Source organism: Arachis stenosperma, chromosome 2 (genome assembly GCF_014773155.1).
Source record: "Arachis stenosperma cultivar V10309 chromosome 2, arast.V10309.gnm1.PFL2, whole genome shotgun sequence".
Lineage (NCBI taxonomy): Eukaryota > Viridiplantae > Streptophyta > Magnoliopsida > Fabales > Fabaceae > Arachis > Arachis stenosperma.
This window is the reverse complement of record NC_080378.1, coordinates 839,646-858,201: the sequence shown is the minus strand read 5'-3', so window position 1 is coordinate 858,201 and position 18,556 is coordinate 839,646. Positions and strand designations below refer to the sequence as shown.

Sequence of the window (18,556 nt, the reverse complement as noted above, 5' to 3'; positions counted from 1 at the left end):
TTAATTACTGGTTTGTAATGTATACCAGTAATTACAACACGAGGCAGGAATACCAACAAATATAAACCATTAACTACTGGTTTGTAATTCAATCAGCTCCTAATGTGCAAGTCTCAGACTCTTAGCATCACCATCACAAACCAAATGGGAAAACCCACTCAACCAAGGATTATAACTCCCACCAAAATCATCATAGACGATAGACCTCTATAAGGGAAGGGGTAAGAAGAAGAAACAATAGGGACATAATATGGAAGTACATTGACGAGGGGATACCAGACTTGACACCTTGAAAGCAACAAGATGCCTTAGTTTCTGCCCCGTCCCCGTGGATGAGATGCGCTCCTCTCACCGGAATCTATCCTTGCTCTCTCCTGCGTGCGAGAAGAGCCTGTTCTATCTTGAGCTTCAGACATTGTTCGAGCAGGATGACCATGCTCCGAAGAAGGGAGAGCCCACCCATCCTGCCTGGCCTGTGCAGTTTGCTGGTTATCAAGAGCTCCTAAAACAGAAAAGAGAAACAAATTAAAGATGATATATTCTAGAGATTAATCATCCCCCGCCCTTAAGTAACAAAAAGAATATTAGGCAACTGACCAATATTCCCAGTCCATTCAGGCAAATACTTTTGACCTTTTTGTTTCCAATCATCTTCAAAGCCAGCAAGTTCATCTACAAGATGACAAATTAACAACACAAATCCTTCAGTAACATCAACATAGAAGGGCATGGAAGCATGGAACTGCTACAGTAGACATCACACCATCGACATCATGAATATTGAATCCAAGATATACCTTCATTCAAATTGTGCAAGGTCTGCATGCTATCCACTCTACCATCCGAATTAAGTTTTCTTGAAAGGGAATGTCCCTATGAAGTACCAGACCAAGTGAAATAAATTTAATAAGCAGGGCAATTACAAATACACAGCTATAAACCGAAGCAACATAATCCAATATTATTAATTTGATACCAAAGAAATAGTATATGAATACCTTGCCATGAATGCCTCTGGAAACTCTGTGAGAAGCTTCCCTTGTAGAACTATCAGCCTCTTTGGCCTCTTCAAATGTCACCTAATATGTTGAAGATGGCATCAGAAAACCAACAATACACTAATTCACTCTAGAGAGTTATTTAACCAGATTCTAAATGCTCACCCCATCACTGCCAGTCCTCCTTGTCGTTGACGAAGTATAGTATGTTCCATTAGCACCACCATAGCGTACGGTTGAGCTCTGGAAGCAGAAGCTTTGAGTTTGAGGATCAGCCCTAGCCACATTGAATCTGTTGTTGAATTCATTGTTGTACTCATTCCTAGCCTGCAGGTGTCTGCTTTTCTTCCCTGTAAATATAAACTTTTAGCATGAACAAACCAACCATCTGATTTCAGGAAGAGAAAAAGCAAAAGTACCAACCAACAGCTTCCCATTACCTTCAATTCCTCCGTTTGGATGTTCAATGAAGGGCTCACTGCTCGACCTGCCATGCTTTCGTGGATTCTCTTTCTTTGCCTCGTTTCCGTCTTTCACATCCCCACTCCCATCATCATCATCATCATCATCAGATTTCAATTCCTCAATGATAGGCCCCCTTCGCACGCTGGACTCGGGAGCCGGAACCTGAGCCTGAGCCTGATGCTGGTCAAGAAACCCAGCTGGATGCATATCCTGGGAGAAAGGGAACCTAGGGAATCCAGCAGGGGCAGCACCAAAGGGGCTAGAACCAAACATCCCTCCACCAAAAGGACTTCTGAAGAAAGGGTCATCAAAAGGGTCCCTTCCCCCAAAGAAGCTCGAAATTAAGCTTCCAGGAGGTCCAAAGGGACCAAACCCTCCTCCAAAACCACCACCAAAAGGGTCACCACCAAAATCAAAGAATGGATCCCTACCACCGCCAGCACCACCACCAAACCCTCCTCCTCCACGTCGATTCATATTCACTGCAAGCAACAGGATAATCAAACCATATCCCCACAGAAACAATGTATCAATTATCAAAACGCACGATCACAAATAGCAACAAAGGTTCCAACTTCCTATAGAGGTTTTATTTTTTTTTTTTTCAAAGAGTAAATCTTAATTCAGAGTTCAAAAACCACTAGAATATCATATCATAATGATCCAAAGAACCCTAATCAAAGAACCACTAGAATATCATATCATATTTAACTATCTATATGAAGATATTTTTATAATTATTTATTATTATTTTTTTAACAGTTCAGTTGATTTCAAGAATTTTTGCTACTAGGTATTACTTAAGAATACATAGATGAGGTTCTTTTTAAGAAGTGTTTGACAGTCAAGAACAAGCAAGAACAAGCCAGTAATAGAGTTAAAATTTATCATCAAGCAGTAAGCAAAGCCAATCAACCAAGAACAAGCACTGAGCACTGACTGAGCATCCAATTAATCCAATCACAATTAAGTCAAAAAAAAAAAAAGCAACACATCTCTTAATCAATAATCAATCAATGTAAACACAAAACACCAGCAGTGAGCACTAGCAGAACCAAAGCTAATCAATAATCACAGCACATTCAATGATCAATCATCAGTAAATTTTATAATGAAATCACAAAACAGCAGCATAGCAGAACCAAAGCTAATTAATAAGCAAGTAATCGTTCACCAAAAATTAAAAACACAACCACAAGTCCACAAGCTTCGAACCTCAGAGCAGAAAAAAAGTAAAAAAAAAAAAAAAAAAGAAAAACGAAGAACAAGTGAAGAACAAGCGACCGAGCCACTGACCTTGAAGACGACGCCAACAGACCGTTGATTGACGGACGACGCCGACCAGACGACGGCGAGAAGATGCAGACGACTGCGAGAAGATGAAGACGACGGATGGGCCGAAAGCTCGCGGAAGAAGAGAGCAGGGGCTAGAGACTTGGGGGCGGTGGCTACACGGACGGACGGCGGCAGCAACTAGGGTTGGAGAAGGGGGAGTGATTCAGAGTTCTGCAGCTTGAGGGAGAGAGTGAGATGTGAAGACGGAGGAGTGCATGGTTGTTTAACCGTTGCCAAAAACGACGCCGTTTTTCCAAACCGGCCGGTTTCCAATCCGGTCCAACCGACAGGTTCTCGGTCGATCAGCCTACCGGTTTTTACTTCGACGGTATTGTGATAAATTTTGTATAGAGAAATAGGAATTATTTGTTATATATATATACACTAATATATAGGATTTGTTTGGATGTTATTTTTGAAAAAGATCTTTTTTTTTAGATGATATTTTTTTAAAAGATTTTTTATAAAAATAAAAATAATTTTATGTTTGGATATTTCATGTAAAAAGATTTTTTTATCTATCAATTATGTTTTGGTAAAATTAAATAAAAGTATTTTTTGTTTATTTATTAGGTAAAAAATATTTTTAATAAAAAGAATCTTTTAAAAAAGATATAAATTGTAGCTTTTTAAAGAATTTTTTTATTTTTTTAATGTTTTTAATGGTGAAAATTCAGGTGAAGTCGACTTCACGTGAAGTTGATATCTGAGAGCCGTTAGATAAAAATTTAGTCAAACTAGTCCAATCATCTAACGGCTCTCAGATATCAACTTTACGTGAAATCGACTGCGCCTGAGTTTCTACCAGTTTTAATATTAGAAATTTGTCAAATACACTAAAAAATAAAAAAATATATTTTTTTATGAATTTAATGACATTCAAACAAACACATTTATTAAAGTGTACTTGATATATTTTATTCATATCATTTATTGTAGCTTCTAGATTGTAATAATTATTTATTTTATTGAGATAAATAAAAAATATCAATATGTATGTATGTATTATGTATTTATATGCATCTGGAAAAAAAGAAAGGCGTTTTGAGCTTGCTTTTTCAAGGCTCCTAAGTCCTAAAATATATAAATGAATAATACAGAAAACTCAAGTAATACTTTTACCATTACCAATATCATGATGATATTCTGTAAAATGAGTACGTTATATTTCTAATGAACCGTTGTCACCGGTTTGCGGTTGAATCGGTCCGGTTTACAGAACCATGGTTGAGACTTGAGAGGTGAATGAACAACTTAAGACCTTGAGTTGACTTTTGTTTCTGTACTTTCTACTTGCACACTTCCAAGTTCCAACAAAAGACAAACCTTTCCCTCACTACACACTCTGCAACAACCTCAACTACAACAAAATCACCAATATTCAACCAACATCAAAATTTGCACTGAATCAAAGGTTTCTTTTCTTCCCAGTGCACAAAAATCACAATCCTTCCCTAAAAAAATCTCTCCTTTTCTGGGAACCCAATTCCAACACTTCTCTATTTCCCATAAAGGTAGTTTTTTTATGAACTGTAACTGCTAATTCACTACCCCTTTTCCCCTTTCATCAAATTAGGGTTTATGCTCCCAATTTTCATTGAAACAGTTTATTCGGTTTGGCATGTTTAGTTGCGTGACTGGTGAATGATGAATTCTGAGCTGGTTTGGACTTAATTTGATAACTTCTGTTTCCTGTTTCCTTTTTGCTTCTAATTGATTGTGTAGATTGTTTGTTATGTGAAAAAGTTATATTTTTTATGCTAATTATAGTATTCTACAACTGGGTTGATGAATTTGGTTGAACCTGAAGTATAGGCATGAAGCTGTGAATTTTTTTTTTTCCTTTTGCATCTATTGAATAGTATCTTTAATCGTGTTCTTTAAGTCCTTATGTAACTTGTAATGATGTAATTTTGTTTCTGAAATCTGAATTGAAGGTCTTGGTTATCATAACTTTGTAATTAATTGAATTTGATCATTTTATGTTATCTTGCATAATTTTCTAGCTTCCATTCATGTCATGGCTTGTTGAAGTTCATTTCTAATGTGAAAGTGGCCAATTAATCCTTTTTATTATTTGTGGTTGCAGAAATGGATGCATAGAGTTTCATAGTATCTAATTCTCTATAAATTCCAAGTAACAGAAGAGGATGAGAGTATCATTGGTCAGTTGAACTAAATAACCGAAGCGAACTGCTGGAAAAATGGGAGGTTGCTGTTGTTCTGCCAGAAAACCTCATCTTCACGGAACGCCGGTGTATTACTATGTTAGTAAATTTCTGTGCTCTCTTAATCTGTAGTTTTGTGTTTAGTTCTGTAATTCTGTTTTTGGTATAATTGATTTAGTTAGAATGAATTTTGAGGTAAAGTGATCTATGTTTGGCAATTCATTTAAAAGCGATTCGGACAAAAAGTAAAGTTTAAGTAAGAAATTATTGAATATCAACTTGAAGCGTTGAAGATTCATTCAGTTTGGGGTTTTATCCTCTTTGGTGAAACCAATTAGAAGTTAGAAACCCTTTAATGAAGTCGAACAGAATCGAAGTCATTTTAATGGTTCAAATTCAATCAAGTAAAAATGTTACTTCTATAATCTTAGATTTTATTGGTCACTGAAGGAAAGTTTCAACTATTTCATATTCAACACTATGCTGAATCCTTCGAAATGGTTTCTGTAAGGGAGCAACTTCTTTAGCATATTGCAACTTGCATAAAATTTGTTTGGAGCTTAAGCAAAATTGTTAATGGCAGATTCTATGCAATTTACAACTCTAGCTCTTACCATATAATACCTATGCTTTTCTATTTCTAAATTACCTTAAAACGCAGCAACATTTTCCGTACATTAATTATTTAGATGATTGCTTGATATGTTGTGAACAAATCTATGTAATCTGAAAGGTATCCTGTTTGCAGTGTCCGCCAGCTTTGGAAGAGCGCGAGTCTCTAACCTCTAACGACGGTAATGGGACAGCTGCTTCACTCACCACCGGACTGCTCATCGGCTTGAACTTGGAATCATCCATACCAGATACTTACCAGTCGCCTCCTGCGCCTCTACCGTATGATACTGTCCTGAGAGGTCCTGCATCAACAGATTCTGAGTCAGGTAGAGAAACCATTAGTGGTAGTAGTTTCGAAACTTTAGTTACATGTGAAGATCTTGAAGAATCAGATTGCAAAGCTCAAACTAAATCGGCACCCTTATCTCCAACGAAGCCGGAACCTTTAAAATCAAATGAATCTCATGCATTGGTGACAGAAGAAGAGGATGTATGTCCAATTTGTCTAGAAGGTATAATTGCTAACGCGGCTAGATTGTGTTGTTTTAGTGAACAGATCAGGATGTTCCAACTCTCCTTCTCTTTAACCTTTTCAGTTGAATTTTTCATTTTTCGCTGCAGAATATGATGCTGAGAATCCCAAAACACTGACGAAATGCGACCACCACTTTCACCTGTCATGCATTCTCGAGTGGATGGAAAGAAGCGACTCGTGTCCCATATGTGATCAGGTTTGGATTCTTTTGTGTCAAGTCATCAATAACTACATGAAAACGCATCTGAATCCTTTGGATTTTCGGCTATTGTCGAACATAAGATTCAATCTATCTGAGCATGATTATGTCCTAAAGGTTGTTATCTAATGTTTACAGGAGATGATCTTTGACCAGCCACTGGATTAGTTCGATTGGTTTACAAGAAAAAATTTCTGCTAAATGCAATGGAAGTATATGAAACTCATTGTTTGATAAGTGAATTCATTTTTCAATTCATCATGCAATTTTAAGAAGTCATTGTTCTAGTGATCACACAATATCAGAAGAAGAAGAATGAATGAAGAGTTTTTGACAGAATGCTACACCAAATTGCATGCATGGATGCATCTCTCACTGCAATTCCCAAATGTTTGGATCTTTCTTGTACAAATTTGTTCATATTTGTTTGTTTGTTGTTTCTCTATGCTGAAGAAAAAGGGGAAAAAGGAAACAAAAAAGAAAGATGTATAGATTTTATAAGTCAAGTTTGCTTCACATTTTCAATGCATATGTTATATTATACTCTTTTTCATTTTAGGATCAAATTTATTGTTGTTTTTATAGTCTATAATCCACTTGAGACTTTTGAGTATGCTAATAGCTAAATCATGTCAACATGGACCATGCCACCATTAATATTTCCTTACCTTTTCCAAGAGATTTTCTAAGACATTTGATATTTGTATCTATAATATTATATTCTGTTTAATCCCTGTTTTTAATTAATGTCACTTAATCTTTTTATTAATTTATCTGAATATGAATTATTGGCAATTTTTTATCAATGTAAAGAAATATTTCTATAAAAAAGATGTATGTAGATATTTTATTTAAAAAATGTAATAAAAAATGACAGTGACAAATTAAAAAAATATATATGAGATAAGGAAGAGAATGTCATTTGGCTATGTGGAGATTGATGTATAAATAATTATGGATTTTGATTCCATTTTTAGTTAATATAGTAAACATGGTAGATGATTAATAATGGGAAAAAATCTTGTTATTAGATTCAAGAGTAATATGATTGAAGTAAGCAATAATAAAAATTTGGAAGGACCAATAATATCTCTTTACTCATATTAATTAATTTCACATGGTATTTATGAAAATGATGATCAAACAATGACACAATTTTCAATGTAAGTAGGTGATACACATTTTTCCTCAAATACTATGAAAAAAATGTTTTAGTTAGGAGTATAGTGGACTTTAACGGCATTATTTAGACTGAGTTTGAAAATGTTTAAAAATAATATTTATTTTAATAATTCTTGTTTGTATTAATTTTTTTAAATACTTGATTATGCGACAATTAACTTATATTTAGATACTTAGCTAAAAATTGTTTTTAAGATAATATATTGTGTTTGAAATGTACGGAAAATTATTCTCAAATAGTATAATTTAAAAAAAATGGGTATAAAATGATTGTTTATATTATTTGATATTTGATAGTTGAGATTAAATTCATAAAATCATTGCAATTCAAAAATAATAAGCTTTGTTTATAATTATAAGTTTCAAAATATTACTTTTATTTATAAGTTTTTTAATTTAAAATTTTTAATTTCAATTATAATCTATTTTCAAAATTTTACCTAAATGTGATTAATTTATAGCAAAAAAAAATTTTTTCAAAAAAAAAGTCCTTTTTTTTATTGTTTCCAAGCATGCTCTTAATTTGTTCCCCTAATAATTGCTTTAATAATACTAATTTGTCACTAGCATTGTAAACTCTAGCCACAACCCACAGGTTAGGTTTCAAATCTTGAGAAAAATTATATCTTATAACCTTTCCTTAATTATTATTGGTTAAGCAAAAGTAGCAATATAGAAAAGAGTAGCAATTGTAGTCAATGAAGACCCTCTTCATGATGATGTTGCACTCAAAATATTCTAATTGATTGATAAGCATGCTTAACAACAGCAAAATTTATTCTTAATTAGCTTTTTATATTTTGTTACCTAATGTTATCATCAACAAATTTTAAATTAAATTAATCGAATTTTGGACAATAGAAGTCAAATTAAATACTTTAGACAAAGATTTAAAAAAAAAACTATATTAATAAAAGGATAGTGAGATAATATATTCAATCAAAGTGCATGAGTCTAACCCTAACCCTAACCTAGCTAACCCATACCAACTAATTAATATGATAGCTGGAATGAGCAGCCATAGCTAGAGACATGAATTTTTGTTGCTTTCATTGACTTTGTTCTATTAAGATTACACATCAATGGCTGCATCTTATTATAGTAATTAATTGACTATATATATAATTAGGGAAAGTATAGGGAGCCAATAACCTAAGCGTACAATGTGTACAATGAAAGTTTAGAAAGTATTAGAGATATGATTATTAGAGTTACATTGTCTGAGTTCCAGATTCGAAAGGTCAAGAGTTTGAATCTTGGTGAACCCAAAATTAGTTTTTTATAACATGAGATGTTTATTATTCCTGGTATTCGGATGGTTATCCCTGGTATCCGGATGGTTATTCTGGATAGTATAGGTGATGTTCATTTTATTCATAAACCAAATATTTAGCACATTGTACACATTGTACGTTTAGACCATTGACTCCCTAGAACTACTCATATAATTATTCGTTTTATCTTCTGAAATTCAGATTACACTTTCGAAAATAAAGTCAGATTCCTACCAATAAGCATGAAGGAAGAATTGGTTGGCAGAACTACAATAATTTTAATCAAAGTAAAGCAGATTGAAGTTAATTTTGAAAATATATTATACAATTATATTAGATTTTGTATTAAAATGTTTCATGCACTATATAATAAAAATGAGATTTAAGAATTTAAACTAATAAACTACACCCTACAAAGCTTGCTATTGCTGTTGTTATTGTTTTATTTTTCAAGGCATAAACAACACTGATTTCTGAAAAAAAGTGGGTGGCTTAGAGCAAATTATTTTAACATACAGTGGATTTTTTTGTTTATTATTTCTTAATTTAATATAACGTGGATTGTATGTATATATTTCAAGATAAAGATATGATATGATGATGTCACACATAAAAATAATGCTTACTATATGATATATACTAAATAGACGTTGCACTTTAAGACAGCTCACGTTTCTACTATCCCACTATTTTTCTATTCCCCAAAATTAAAAGGGACAGAGACCTGCTAATATTTTTTATAAAGTCCTAAAGTTGTGGCTTCAAATTTTGTTTATCCCAGTGGAGAAATATTATAGGGTGATCAGAAATTTTTTGTTTTTAGTTATTAATTATTTATTAATATTTAAAAATATAAGATGAAATATTATAAAGTACGGATGTTTTATTGAGTTGTTGTGTCTATATATCAGACATATTTTAAACACAACATTTATTGATATTCGTTCAATATGTATGTCTGTGTCTAACCGTATTTTAATAAAAAAATAAAAAAAATTTCTTTAGATACGCTTGGACACAACTAAATACTATTACGTGTTAATATGTCCAACCTTATTCTTAACATATATGTTTGAAATAAATTTAGAAATAGTATATATTATTATTTATTAAAATAAAAAATATTTTAAATATTTTATATAATTAAAATAAAATATTAAAAATAATTAAAAAATTAATTTATATTTTAATATCAATAAAATATCTAAGTATTATTATTACTATTTTTCATAAAAATACATCATATTTTATATAGGGATAAGTACTGTTTTGGTCCCTAAGATTTAGGGTCAGAATCAAATTCGTCTCCAACGTTTTATTATATTTAAAGTCATTCCCAACGTTTTATTTGATATTAAAATCGTCATTTTTAATAAAATTAAAAATTTTATTACTAAATTATCTCTATTCTACTCTAATAAAAAAATTATAAAATAAAAAAAAAGAAAGAAAAGAACGCAGGGAGAGAAAGGAAAATGGGGAAAGGAGGCAGCGAGAGAAAAGAAAAGTGGAAAGGAAGAGTGAGAAGAGGGGAAGGGGAGGAAGAGTGGAAGATGAGGGAAAAGAAGAAGAGGGGGAAGGGGGACGGTGTTGGTGAAACTTGGAGTCGTCGTCGTCGGAAATCAGAATCAGAGGGAGAGAGAGCTCGCGAGGGAGAGAGGAGACACAAGCCAGGGAGAGAGCTCACCGTCGCGCTCCGCCACTGTCACTGCTGCTACCGACCTCGCTTCCGCTTCGCGTCTTTGTTGCTGACCTCGCCGATTCGGCTTCTGCTTCTGCTTTGGTTTTGGCTTCGACTTCGGCTTCAGGATCTACGTCTACGTGTCTGCTTTTGATTTTGTGTTATTTTTCTGATTTCAATTGTTGTTGAATGTTGATTTTGTGTTGAATTTGATGTTGTTATTTCTGAATTTGAATAATGTGTTTTTAATTTGTTGGTATTTTTTAATCTGATTATTGATATTTGGTAGGAGTAAGGGAGATGGTAGTGGTGGAGGATATTTTTGTCCGTAAAAAATTCAAAGAACGATTTTAATACTAAATAAAACGTTAGAGACGATTTTAAATCCAAAATAATATTAGGGACGAATTTAATTCTGACCCTAAATCTTAGAGATCAAAACAGTACTTATTCCTAAAAAAAATACAATTTTTTTCTTTTCTTCTTTTTATTTACAATGTGGCGTTAAATTTAAAAAATAACAAAATGAATAAGTATTTATTTTGAAAATTAGACTTTTTACATTATCGAAAAATTATAAACAAGAAATAATTAAAAAAAATCATACTATCTAAATATAATAGTCTTTATAAATACGAGATAATTTTCACATGAAAAATACTAATAAATTATCAAAATTATATTTATTATTTTTGTCATTAATTTAATTTTTAATTTAGTTTATTTAATCTAATAATTCAACAACATATTTTATCTATGATGCTAAAACATTGATATGAACACAGGATACGATATGAGAAGGAAAATACGACGCACAAATTTTAAAATATTGTAAGACATGGAAATACCAAAATATATATATATATATATATATATATATATATATATATATATATATATATATATATATATATATATATATAAGAGTAAAGTACTAAATTGGTCCTATATGTTTGGGTATAATTCTGTTTTAGTTCTTAAGGTTTAAAGTGTCCTATTTGAATCCAAAAAGTTTCATTTAGCATCAATTTAGTCCCACAGTAAGGTCAAAGTTAAATAATTAACAGAATATTCTACATAACAATAGTATAAAAATAAAATCGATAATCTGGAGAACAAGCACAAGCTCCAGAGGCACAAAATCAACCGTGGATGTATCAATACATTTATTTATTATTTTTCTTATAATATAAATAAAATATTTTCTATAAAACTAAAAAAATGATAAATAAATATATTGATGCATCAACGATTGATTTTGTACTTTTGGAACTTATACTTATTTTCCAAATTATCGGTTTTGTTTTTGTACTGTTGTTATGTAGGACATTCCGTTAATTATTTAACTTTGACTTCATTGTAAACCAAATTGATGTTAAATAAAACTTTTTTAATTTAAATAGAACATTTTAAACCTTAAAAATTAAAACAGAATTACGCCCAAACATAAATACTAATTTAGTACTTTACTCTTTTTTTAAGAAGGTGATATATTTTATTAATCTAAAGATAAGCATAAAGTAATTGCATTTTTGTGGCTAAACATAAGTTTATTTTAGAAGAGTCTAGTTAAATTAAATCGTATAGGGTAAATAAATTGCAACCAATTAATTCTTGACACGCTTCTGAATATGAATAAGAATAAGAGACTCTGTTTTTCTTAGTTTGGTTTCATAAAAGTTTTGTCAATTATTCAATTGCTGCTTTTTCCTGATTTCCATGGTCCCAGTTTTTTTCTGCATGCTCTAATTATTTCTACCTTTTTAAGTTCATAAATTAATTATTGAATTTTAAAAAGATGAGATATGATACCTTTGGCCCTTTGCTGTTGTCGTAAAAGAGTTATTAATTCTTATTATATTCTTTGCATAAAAAGAATTATATAATTTAATATGAATAAAAATTCAGGTCCAGTCAATTTTACGTAAAGTTGATAACTAAAAATTATTAAATAAAAATATAGTCAAATTAATAGAATCATTTAACTATTTTTAACTATTAACTTTACGTGAATTCAACGTCACTTAAATTTTTACCATTTAATAATGATTTTTTTGCGAATGCCTTACGTACGTTGAAAAATATTTAAAAAAAAAAATCCTTGGTTGAGTGGATATCAGAAACAGTTGTCTACCACCACCTTTCACTCTTATTCTCCAACTTGTCTTTTTACCAAATAAATAAATTAAATAAATAAATAAATAAATAAAGCTCTAAATTTATGAATTTATAGGTTTACCACTGCCATTTTAGATATTTTTCTTTCCGGTTTAATTAAGTTAGAGATTTTTTTAATTTTATTTTATTCAATTTCCGATTGAATTTTTCAATTTATAATAAAATTTTAATTAAGCATATATGTTGTATAAAAGTTTCAATCAAATTCTTCTAATTTAAACTTTTTTATTTAATTCTTACATGATACAAATATTATCAAATCAAATTGTATATTTAATATTATTGTCGTCATCGATCTAACCCTAAACCTACCATATTTGTTACTTAATTATTTAATCCCCGCTACTCAATACTATTATTCAAAGCTTTGATCATTCGCACCTACTAAACAAGATTTGAGCATATAATTTTGACTTTAATTTAGATTTTGAGGATAAGCTTGCCTAAATGAAGAAATCATTTGGAAGCAATGATTGCAGCTCTTAATTATGTTTTTTAACATTGTTTTAGTAAGATTCGTTTTCAACAAAGATTAACCAAAACAATAAGTTTTTATGACATTTACAACATATATTTATGGCTCACACTTTTTTGAAGAATAGAAATTGTTTTATTTGAATGGTTGACAGGAACTTAATTAAATTACTAAAAAAATGCTAACCAAAGACATGTTGGTCCAAGCTAAGTAATAGCAAGAGTTTGAGTATGGGGTGATTTTAAATTCTATCTTGAAATTATTTATGTATATATAAAAAAGTATACATTATTGAAAGAGAGGAAAAAATATAATCATTTAAGAGTCTTACGCTAGTTAATGGATTGTTGCATGCACAAAACGAGATTCAAACATTCGACACTTGTTTAAGTGAACATGTGAACTAACCACTCCACTAACCCAAATTTGTTAATTTATGTTGAGTTTTATAATCAAGTAGTTATAATTTAAAAGGCACACCCTTGCTTTTGGATTTTCGTCGTGTTTATATTTAAAATAATATTAAATTTTTTTACTTTTGATAAATATAAACTAATTTTAAATAAGTGAAAATTTACATTTTGAATGTAAAATTGTTAATTAAAAATATTAAATAATTTGATATGTTTGACTAAATTATTATCTAACGATCTCAACTAACAATTTCATATAAAGATAATTGCACGTGAATTTTAATATTTTTAAAATTATCTATAACTTTTTTAAAATACCAAATACTAAGTATATAATTTTTTTTATTTCCTACCTACAAAACTAAATAATGTCTGTACTTTTTTCTAAATCAAGCTTAAGTTGAACCTAATATGTTAAGCCACCCAAACTTTGTAGCTCATAAATGATTCCACTTGAGTAATCAGTACCATGAGAATTTGTAAGGTAGTGGTAACTTGAAACTTCAAACATAGTAATGCAAATCCAATTTCCCATGGTAGTAACACTTCATAAAACTGGTAAGAAGAGAACATAACACAGAGAAACAACTAAGAAAACGACAAAATCAACGCCACCACAATCTATTGTTTGCTAATAATAATGTCACCTTTTTACTGCCACCAAAACACACACACACTCTCTCTCTTTCTTTCTCACTGACAAAAACACAAACACCTTCTCTTCACTCTCCCAACCCCCACAAAAAAACATGCCACTCTGTTACACTCTCTTCTTCTTCTTCTTCTTCCTTCAACACATTCTAACCTTCACCATTGCAACCTCTTCCACCACCATTATTCTAGAAGGAAGCACCACACTCCGAAGCCCAAACAACACCTTCGAACTCGGAATCTTCAACTTGCCGTCTTCCAACAACTTCTACCTCGCAATCCGCTACGCTTCCCTCTCAAAACAAACCCTCATTTGGGTCGCTAACCGCCGCCAACCCGCCGCGACCCAACCCAATACCACCCTCCAGCTCACCAACACCACCACCACGTGCCACCTCAGCCTCACTCACCCCCAAACCTCACTCCCTCTATGGCAAACCCCAACTCCAAAAGCCCCTTCCTTTTCTTCTTGCAATGTTCAGTTACGGGAAAATGGAAACTTGGTTCTTCTCTCTTCCGAAAATGGCACCGTTTTGTGGCAGAGCTTCGACGAACCAACTGACAAGTGGCTTCCGGGTATGAACTTGACCCGAACCCAATCTCTTGTTTCGTGGAAAACCGAAACGGACCCTTCGCCGGGGCTTTACTCTCTGCGGCTGAAACCACCGGATTACGGTGAGCTTGAGCTTGTTTTCAACGGCACCGATTCGTATTGGTCCACCGGAAACTGGACCGGTAATTTTTTCACCGGAATTCCTGAGATGACGAATCCGTACATTTACCGGTTCCATTTCGAGGAGCCTTTTACTGCAGCTGCGTCGTTTGGGTTTACAGAGACGACTTCGGATAGTGGCTTTGTTCCGACGATGTTCCGTTTGGAGCCTCACGGCCAGGTTCAGCAGTACACGTGGTGGAAGCAGGCTGGTGCGTGGAACAAGTTTTGGTTCAAGCCTGAGGTTTGTCAGGTTCGGGGGCTTTGTGGGAGGTTCGGAGTTTGCAAAGGTCATGAAAGTTCTGAACTTTGTGTTTGTGTTGATGGGTTTGGGCCTTCTGATGAAGTGGGTTGGGGGAATGGGGATTACACTATGGGTTGTGTTCGTAAAAAAATGGATTCTTGTGATAAAAGGGATGGTTTTCAGGATATGGGGTTGGTGAAATTTGGATCTGGTAGTGTGAATTTTTCGAAAGCTAAGTCTAGGAGCTTTTGTGAGAGTAAATGTTTGGGATCTTGTGAGTGTGTTGGGTTAACTTTCAGTGAAGGGAGTGGTTTGTGTAAGAACTTTTATGGGTCAGTGTTTGATTTTCAGAATGTGAGTTCTGTTGGTCTTGGTGTTGGTGATGGTGGTGGTGCGTTGTATGTGAGGGTGCCAAGAGATGGGAATGAGAAGGGTTTGGATAGTAAGGTTTTGATTGTTGCTGTCCTTGTTGGGTCGGTGGCAGTTTTGGGTGTTGTGGTGGTGACTTTGTTGGTGTTGGTGAAGAAAAAGAGGAAGAAGGAGTTGGAGGAGGAAGATAGATTTATTCAAATGTTGAATTTGAGGATGTTTTCTTACAAGGAGCTTCAATTGGCAACAAGGGGTTTTTCGGAGAAAGTTGGGCATGGTGGATTTGGGACTGTATTTCAAGGTGAATTGAGTGATTCAACTCTTGTTGCTGTGAAGAGGTTGGAGAGGCCAGGGAGTGGGGAGAAAGAGTTCAGGGCCGAGGTTTCGACAATTGGGAACATTCAGCATGTTAATCTTGTAAGGCTTAGAGGTTTTTGTTCTGAGAATGCACATAGGCTTTTGGTTTATGAGTTCATGCAAAACGGTGCATTGAGTGCTTATCTGCGCAGGGAAGGGCCTAGTTTGAGCTGGGATGTTAGGTTTCGAGTTGCAGTTGGAACAGCCAAAGGGATTGCATATTTACATGAGGAGTGTAGGAACTGCATTATACATTGTGATATCAAACCAGAGAATATCCTTTTGGATAGTGGTTTCAATGCAAAGGTCTCGGATTTCGGTTTGGCAAAGCTCATGGGGAGGGATTTCAGTAGGGTGCTGGCAACCATGAGGGGTACTTGGGGGTATGTTGCTCCGGAGTGGATTTCCGGGGTGGCAATTACTGCGAAGGCTGATGTTTATAGTTATGGAATGACATTGCTTGAACTAATTGGTGGTCGCCGAAATATTGAGACACTGCCATCTGCTGGTGGTTGTGACAGAGGCAAAGAGAGTGGTTGTGAGATGGGAGAGAGATGGTTCTTTCCTCCTTGGGCAGCGCAGCAGATAATCGACGGCAATGTGGCCTCCGTGATCGATAAGAAACTTGGAGATGTATATAACATTGAGGAGGCTAGAAGGGTTAGTTTGGTAGCAGTTTGGTGCATTCAAGATGATGAAGCTATTAGGCCTACAATGGATATGGTGGTGAAAATGTTGGAAGGGTTAGTGGAAATTAGGGATCCTCCACTGCCGAATTTGCTACAAGCATTGGTTACCGGCGAGTCCTTTCAAGGCGTCAAGTCTGATTCCGGCAATGAGATTTCCACCGGCGGAGGCTTATCCGGCGGAAACTTGGAAGTGTCAATTGCTGATTCAGAATCATATGTTGGAGATGCATTTCCCTCCCCAATGGATGTGAATGTCAATGTTGATGTTAGATAACAAAGGTTATGGTAAATTGTTAATTAGTCCAACAAGATCATAGCATTTTAAGGTAGTATACCTCATCTCTTTCCCTTTTCCTCCTTGTTTGTTTTTTTAGTTACTTCCTAAGGAGATGAATTGGAAGAAGAAAGTTGAAAAAGAAAATGGGATGTGGATGTAAATTAGTTAGTTAACTTTGTTCATTGAATCTTACAATGCTTGGGATTAGGATCCTGAAACATGAAGTGAATTTTCCAGATTATATAGTGTAGTAATACTGTAATAGTTTCAGATTTTCTTGTTTCAATTGAGCAGATAAGCAGAGATTTTAAATTTGTCAAATCATTTTCAACTTGTAATTTTATTGTAACATAAGAGCAATGATCTTGACTCAATTTTGATGCTTGTGTTACATTTTAGTATCTAGATTCTAGAAGAACTGTGGGCTGCAAAATGCAAAATTTATTTAATGTTTAACGAAGTACAAAAGAGGAAAAAAATATTAATAAAATAAAAAGAAAAGTTTATACAAAAAGTGTAGGTAGATGTGGAATTCTGGCTGTTGTTGACTGTATCTAGTTGCAGACAGCCTGGTAGCTGACCATGGAATAAGATCTTTCCAAAGGTTGTTCACCAGATTCTTAAATTTATTATTTCCTTATTATTATTATTCTTTATTTATTTATTTCCAAAGGTTGGTTTCCTTTGATTTTGCAAGGTATGATTTGCCAATAAAATATAAATAAACCATTTTCACAAGGCACAACAAATGCTGAAAAACCTTGATACATATTTACTCTGTAAAACGTGTAAAACACTTCATAACTTTCCACTTTATAACAGAAAAATCAACCAACCTTATTTATATTCTTGTGTTTCATATGTTCTGTCTTAATTTTATTAATTGCAATATAAATTATATCTTAAAAAATATGTTATCCATTATTGAAAAAGTTGATAAGGATAAACACTAGATTTAAACATTAAACATCAGAAGGAAAAACAGATGGCAGAAACAAAAATTCTAAACTGTTTTTCATTTTCACTACTTAAATCTTGTACTAAATTAGAAATTTTACCCGTCAATACTTAAATTTACATATAACTAAATCATTTGTTTCACAAGAAATTCGCAGTTACCCTTGTTATATGCATTATTTTTCGGACTTTTCCAACTCATCAATAACTCACATTCATTCTCTTAAAATATTATTACTATCTATTAATATTAACTCACACATGTGACACGTCATACCTGCTCAATGAAAATGATAATTTTCTATCTTTCCGACAACCAAAAATCTCAGAAAATTCTTGTTTTGTTTTGATCTCAACATAAAAAGTATCATCATTATTACTAGTGATTGATAATGCAAGGTGGAGTGCATCATGAAAGTTCTCTAAAAGAGAAATTGAAATCTTCAATGTGTTGCTTCATGGGCAAGGTACATGAATCATTAGACAATAATAATAATATGTTGAACATTAACACTCCGAAGACACCAAAGTCGTCGTCATCATCACCCGCCACCTCGCCGGGCTCAACATCACGGTGGCTTCGTAGGCATAACAGCAACAACCATCACCACCACCACCATCGCCAATCGCTATCTGCGGATTTTAGCTATGATCCTTCCAGCTATGCCCTCAATTTTGAGGATGATTCTGGAGAGTTGCCTCTGAGAAACTTTAGTGCTCGGTTGCCGCCTTCGCCACCACGGCGGCCAACAACAACCACCTCCATGGCTCCATGCCATTGA

The 18,556-nt window shown here is 33.3% G+C and overlaps 4 protein-coding genes across 4 annotated transcripts; 3 read left to right on the top strand and 1 right to left on the bottom strand.

The window, feature by feature from the left end:
- Positions 1-12: 12 nt before the first annotated feature.
- LOC130960474 (uncharacterized) lies at positions 13-3,013 on the bottom strand. The gene is made up of 7 exons (XM_057885874.1): positions 2,760-3,013; positions 1,439-1,945; positions 1,164-1,348; positions 999-1,079; positions 798-873; positions 598-672; positions 13-502 (listed from the first exon to the last, which is right to left on the bottom strand). Exons 2-7 carry the CDS (start codon positions 1,938-1,940, stop codon positions 309-311), a joined length of 1,113 nt encoding a protein of 370 aa, XP_057741857.1. The 5' UTR covers positions 1,941-1,945; positions 2,760-3,013; the 3' UTR covers positions 13-308.
- A 1,076-nt stretch (positions 3,014-4,089) lies between these two features.
- Positions 4,090-7,045, top strand: LOC130961523 (probable E3 ubiquitin-protein ligase RHB1A). The gene is made up of 5 exons (XM_057887456.1): positions 4,090-4,312; positions 4,888-5,065; positions 5,715-6,093; positions 6,203-6,312; positions 6,454-7,045. Exons 2-5 carry the CDS (start codon positions 5,003-5,005, stop codon positions 6,481-6,483), a joined length of 582 nt encoding a protein of 193 aa, XP_057743439.1. The 5' UTR covers positions 4,090-4,312; positions 4,888-5,002; the 3' UTR covers positions 6,484-7,045.
- Positions 7,046-14,208: 7,163 nt separating this feature from the next.
- LOC130960347 (G-type lectin S-receptor-like serine/threonine-protein kinase SD2-2) lies at positions 14,209-17,168 on the top strand. Its single transcript, XM_057885731.1, has one exon. The coding sequence runs from the start codon at positions 14,268-14,270 to the stop codon at positions 16,812-16,814; it is 2,547 nt and encodes an 848-aa protein (XP_057741714.1). The 5' UTR covers positions 14,209-14,267; the 3' UTR covers positions 16,815-17,168.
- Positions 17,169-18,166: 998 nt separating this feature from the next.
- LOC130961152 (uncharacterized) lies at positions 18,167-18,556 on the top strand. Its single transcript, XM_057886875.1, has one exon. It carries the CDS (start codon positions 18,167-18,169, stop codon positions 18,554-18,556), a length of 390 nt encoding a protein of 129 aa, XP_057742858.1.

Bases quoted from the DNA above. Each gene is read 5' to 3' on its own strand.
- LOC130960474 (XM_057885874.1), bottom strand. From the start codon at position 1,940: ATGAATCGACGTGGAGGAGGAGGGTTTGGTGGTGGTGCTGGCGGTGGT. The intron at 1,080-1,163 runs GTGAGCATTTAG...TCAACATATTAG, and splicing joins GGAGGACTGGCAGTGATGGG to GTGACATTTGAAGAGGCCAA. The intron at 673-797 runs GTATATCTTGGA...GTCATCTTGTAG, and splicing joins CTTGCACAATTTGAATGAAG to ATGAACTTGCTGGCTTTGAA.
- LOC130961523 (XM_057887456.1), top strand. From the start codon at position 5,003: ATGGGAGGTTGCTGTTGTTCTGCCAGAAAACCTCATCTTCACGGAACG. The intron at 5,066-5,714 runs GTTAGTAAATTT...TCCTGTTTGCAG, and splicing joins GAACGCCGGTGTATTACTAT to TGTCCGCCAGCTTTGGAAGA. The intron at 6,313-6,453 runs GTTTGGATTCTT...TAATGTTTACAG, and splicing joins CGTGTCCCATATGTGATCAG to GAGATGATCTTTGACCAGCC.
- LOC130960347 (XM_057885731.1), top strand. From the start codon at position 14,268: ATGCCACTCTGTTACACTCTCTTCTTCTTCTTCTTCTTCCTTCAACAC.
- LOC130961152 (XM_057886875.1), top strand. From the start codon at position 18,167: ATGCAAGGTGGAGTGCATCATGAAAGTTCTCTAAAAGAGAAATTGAAA.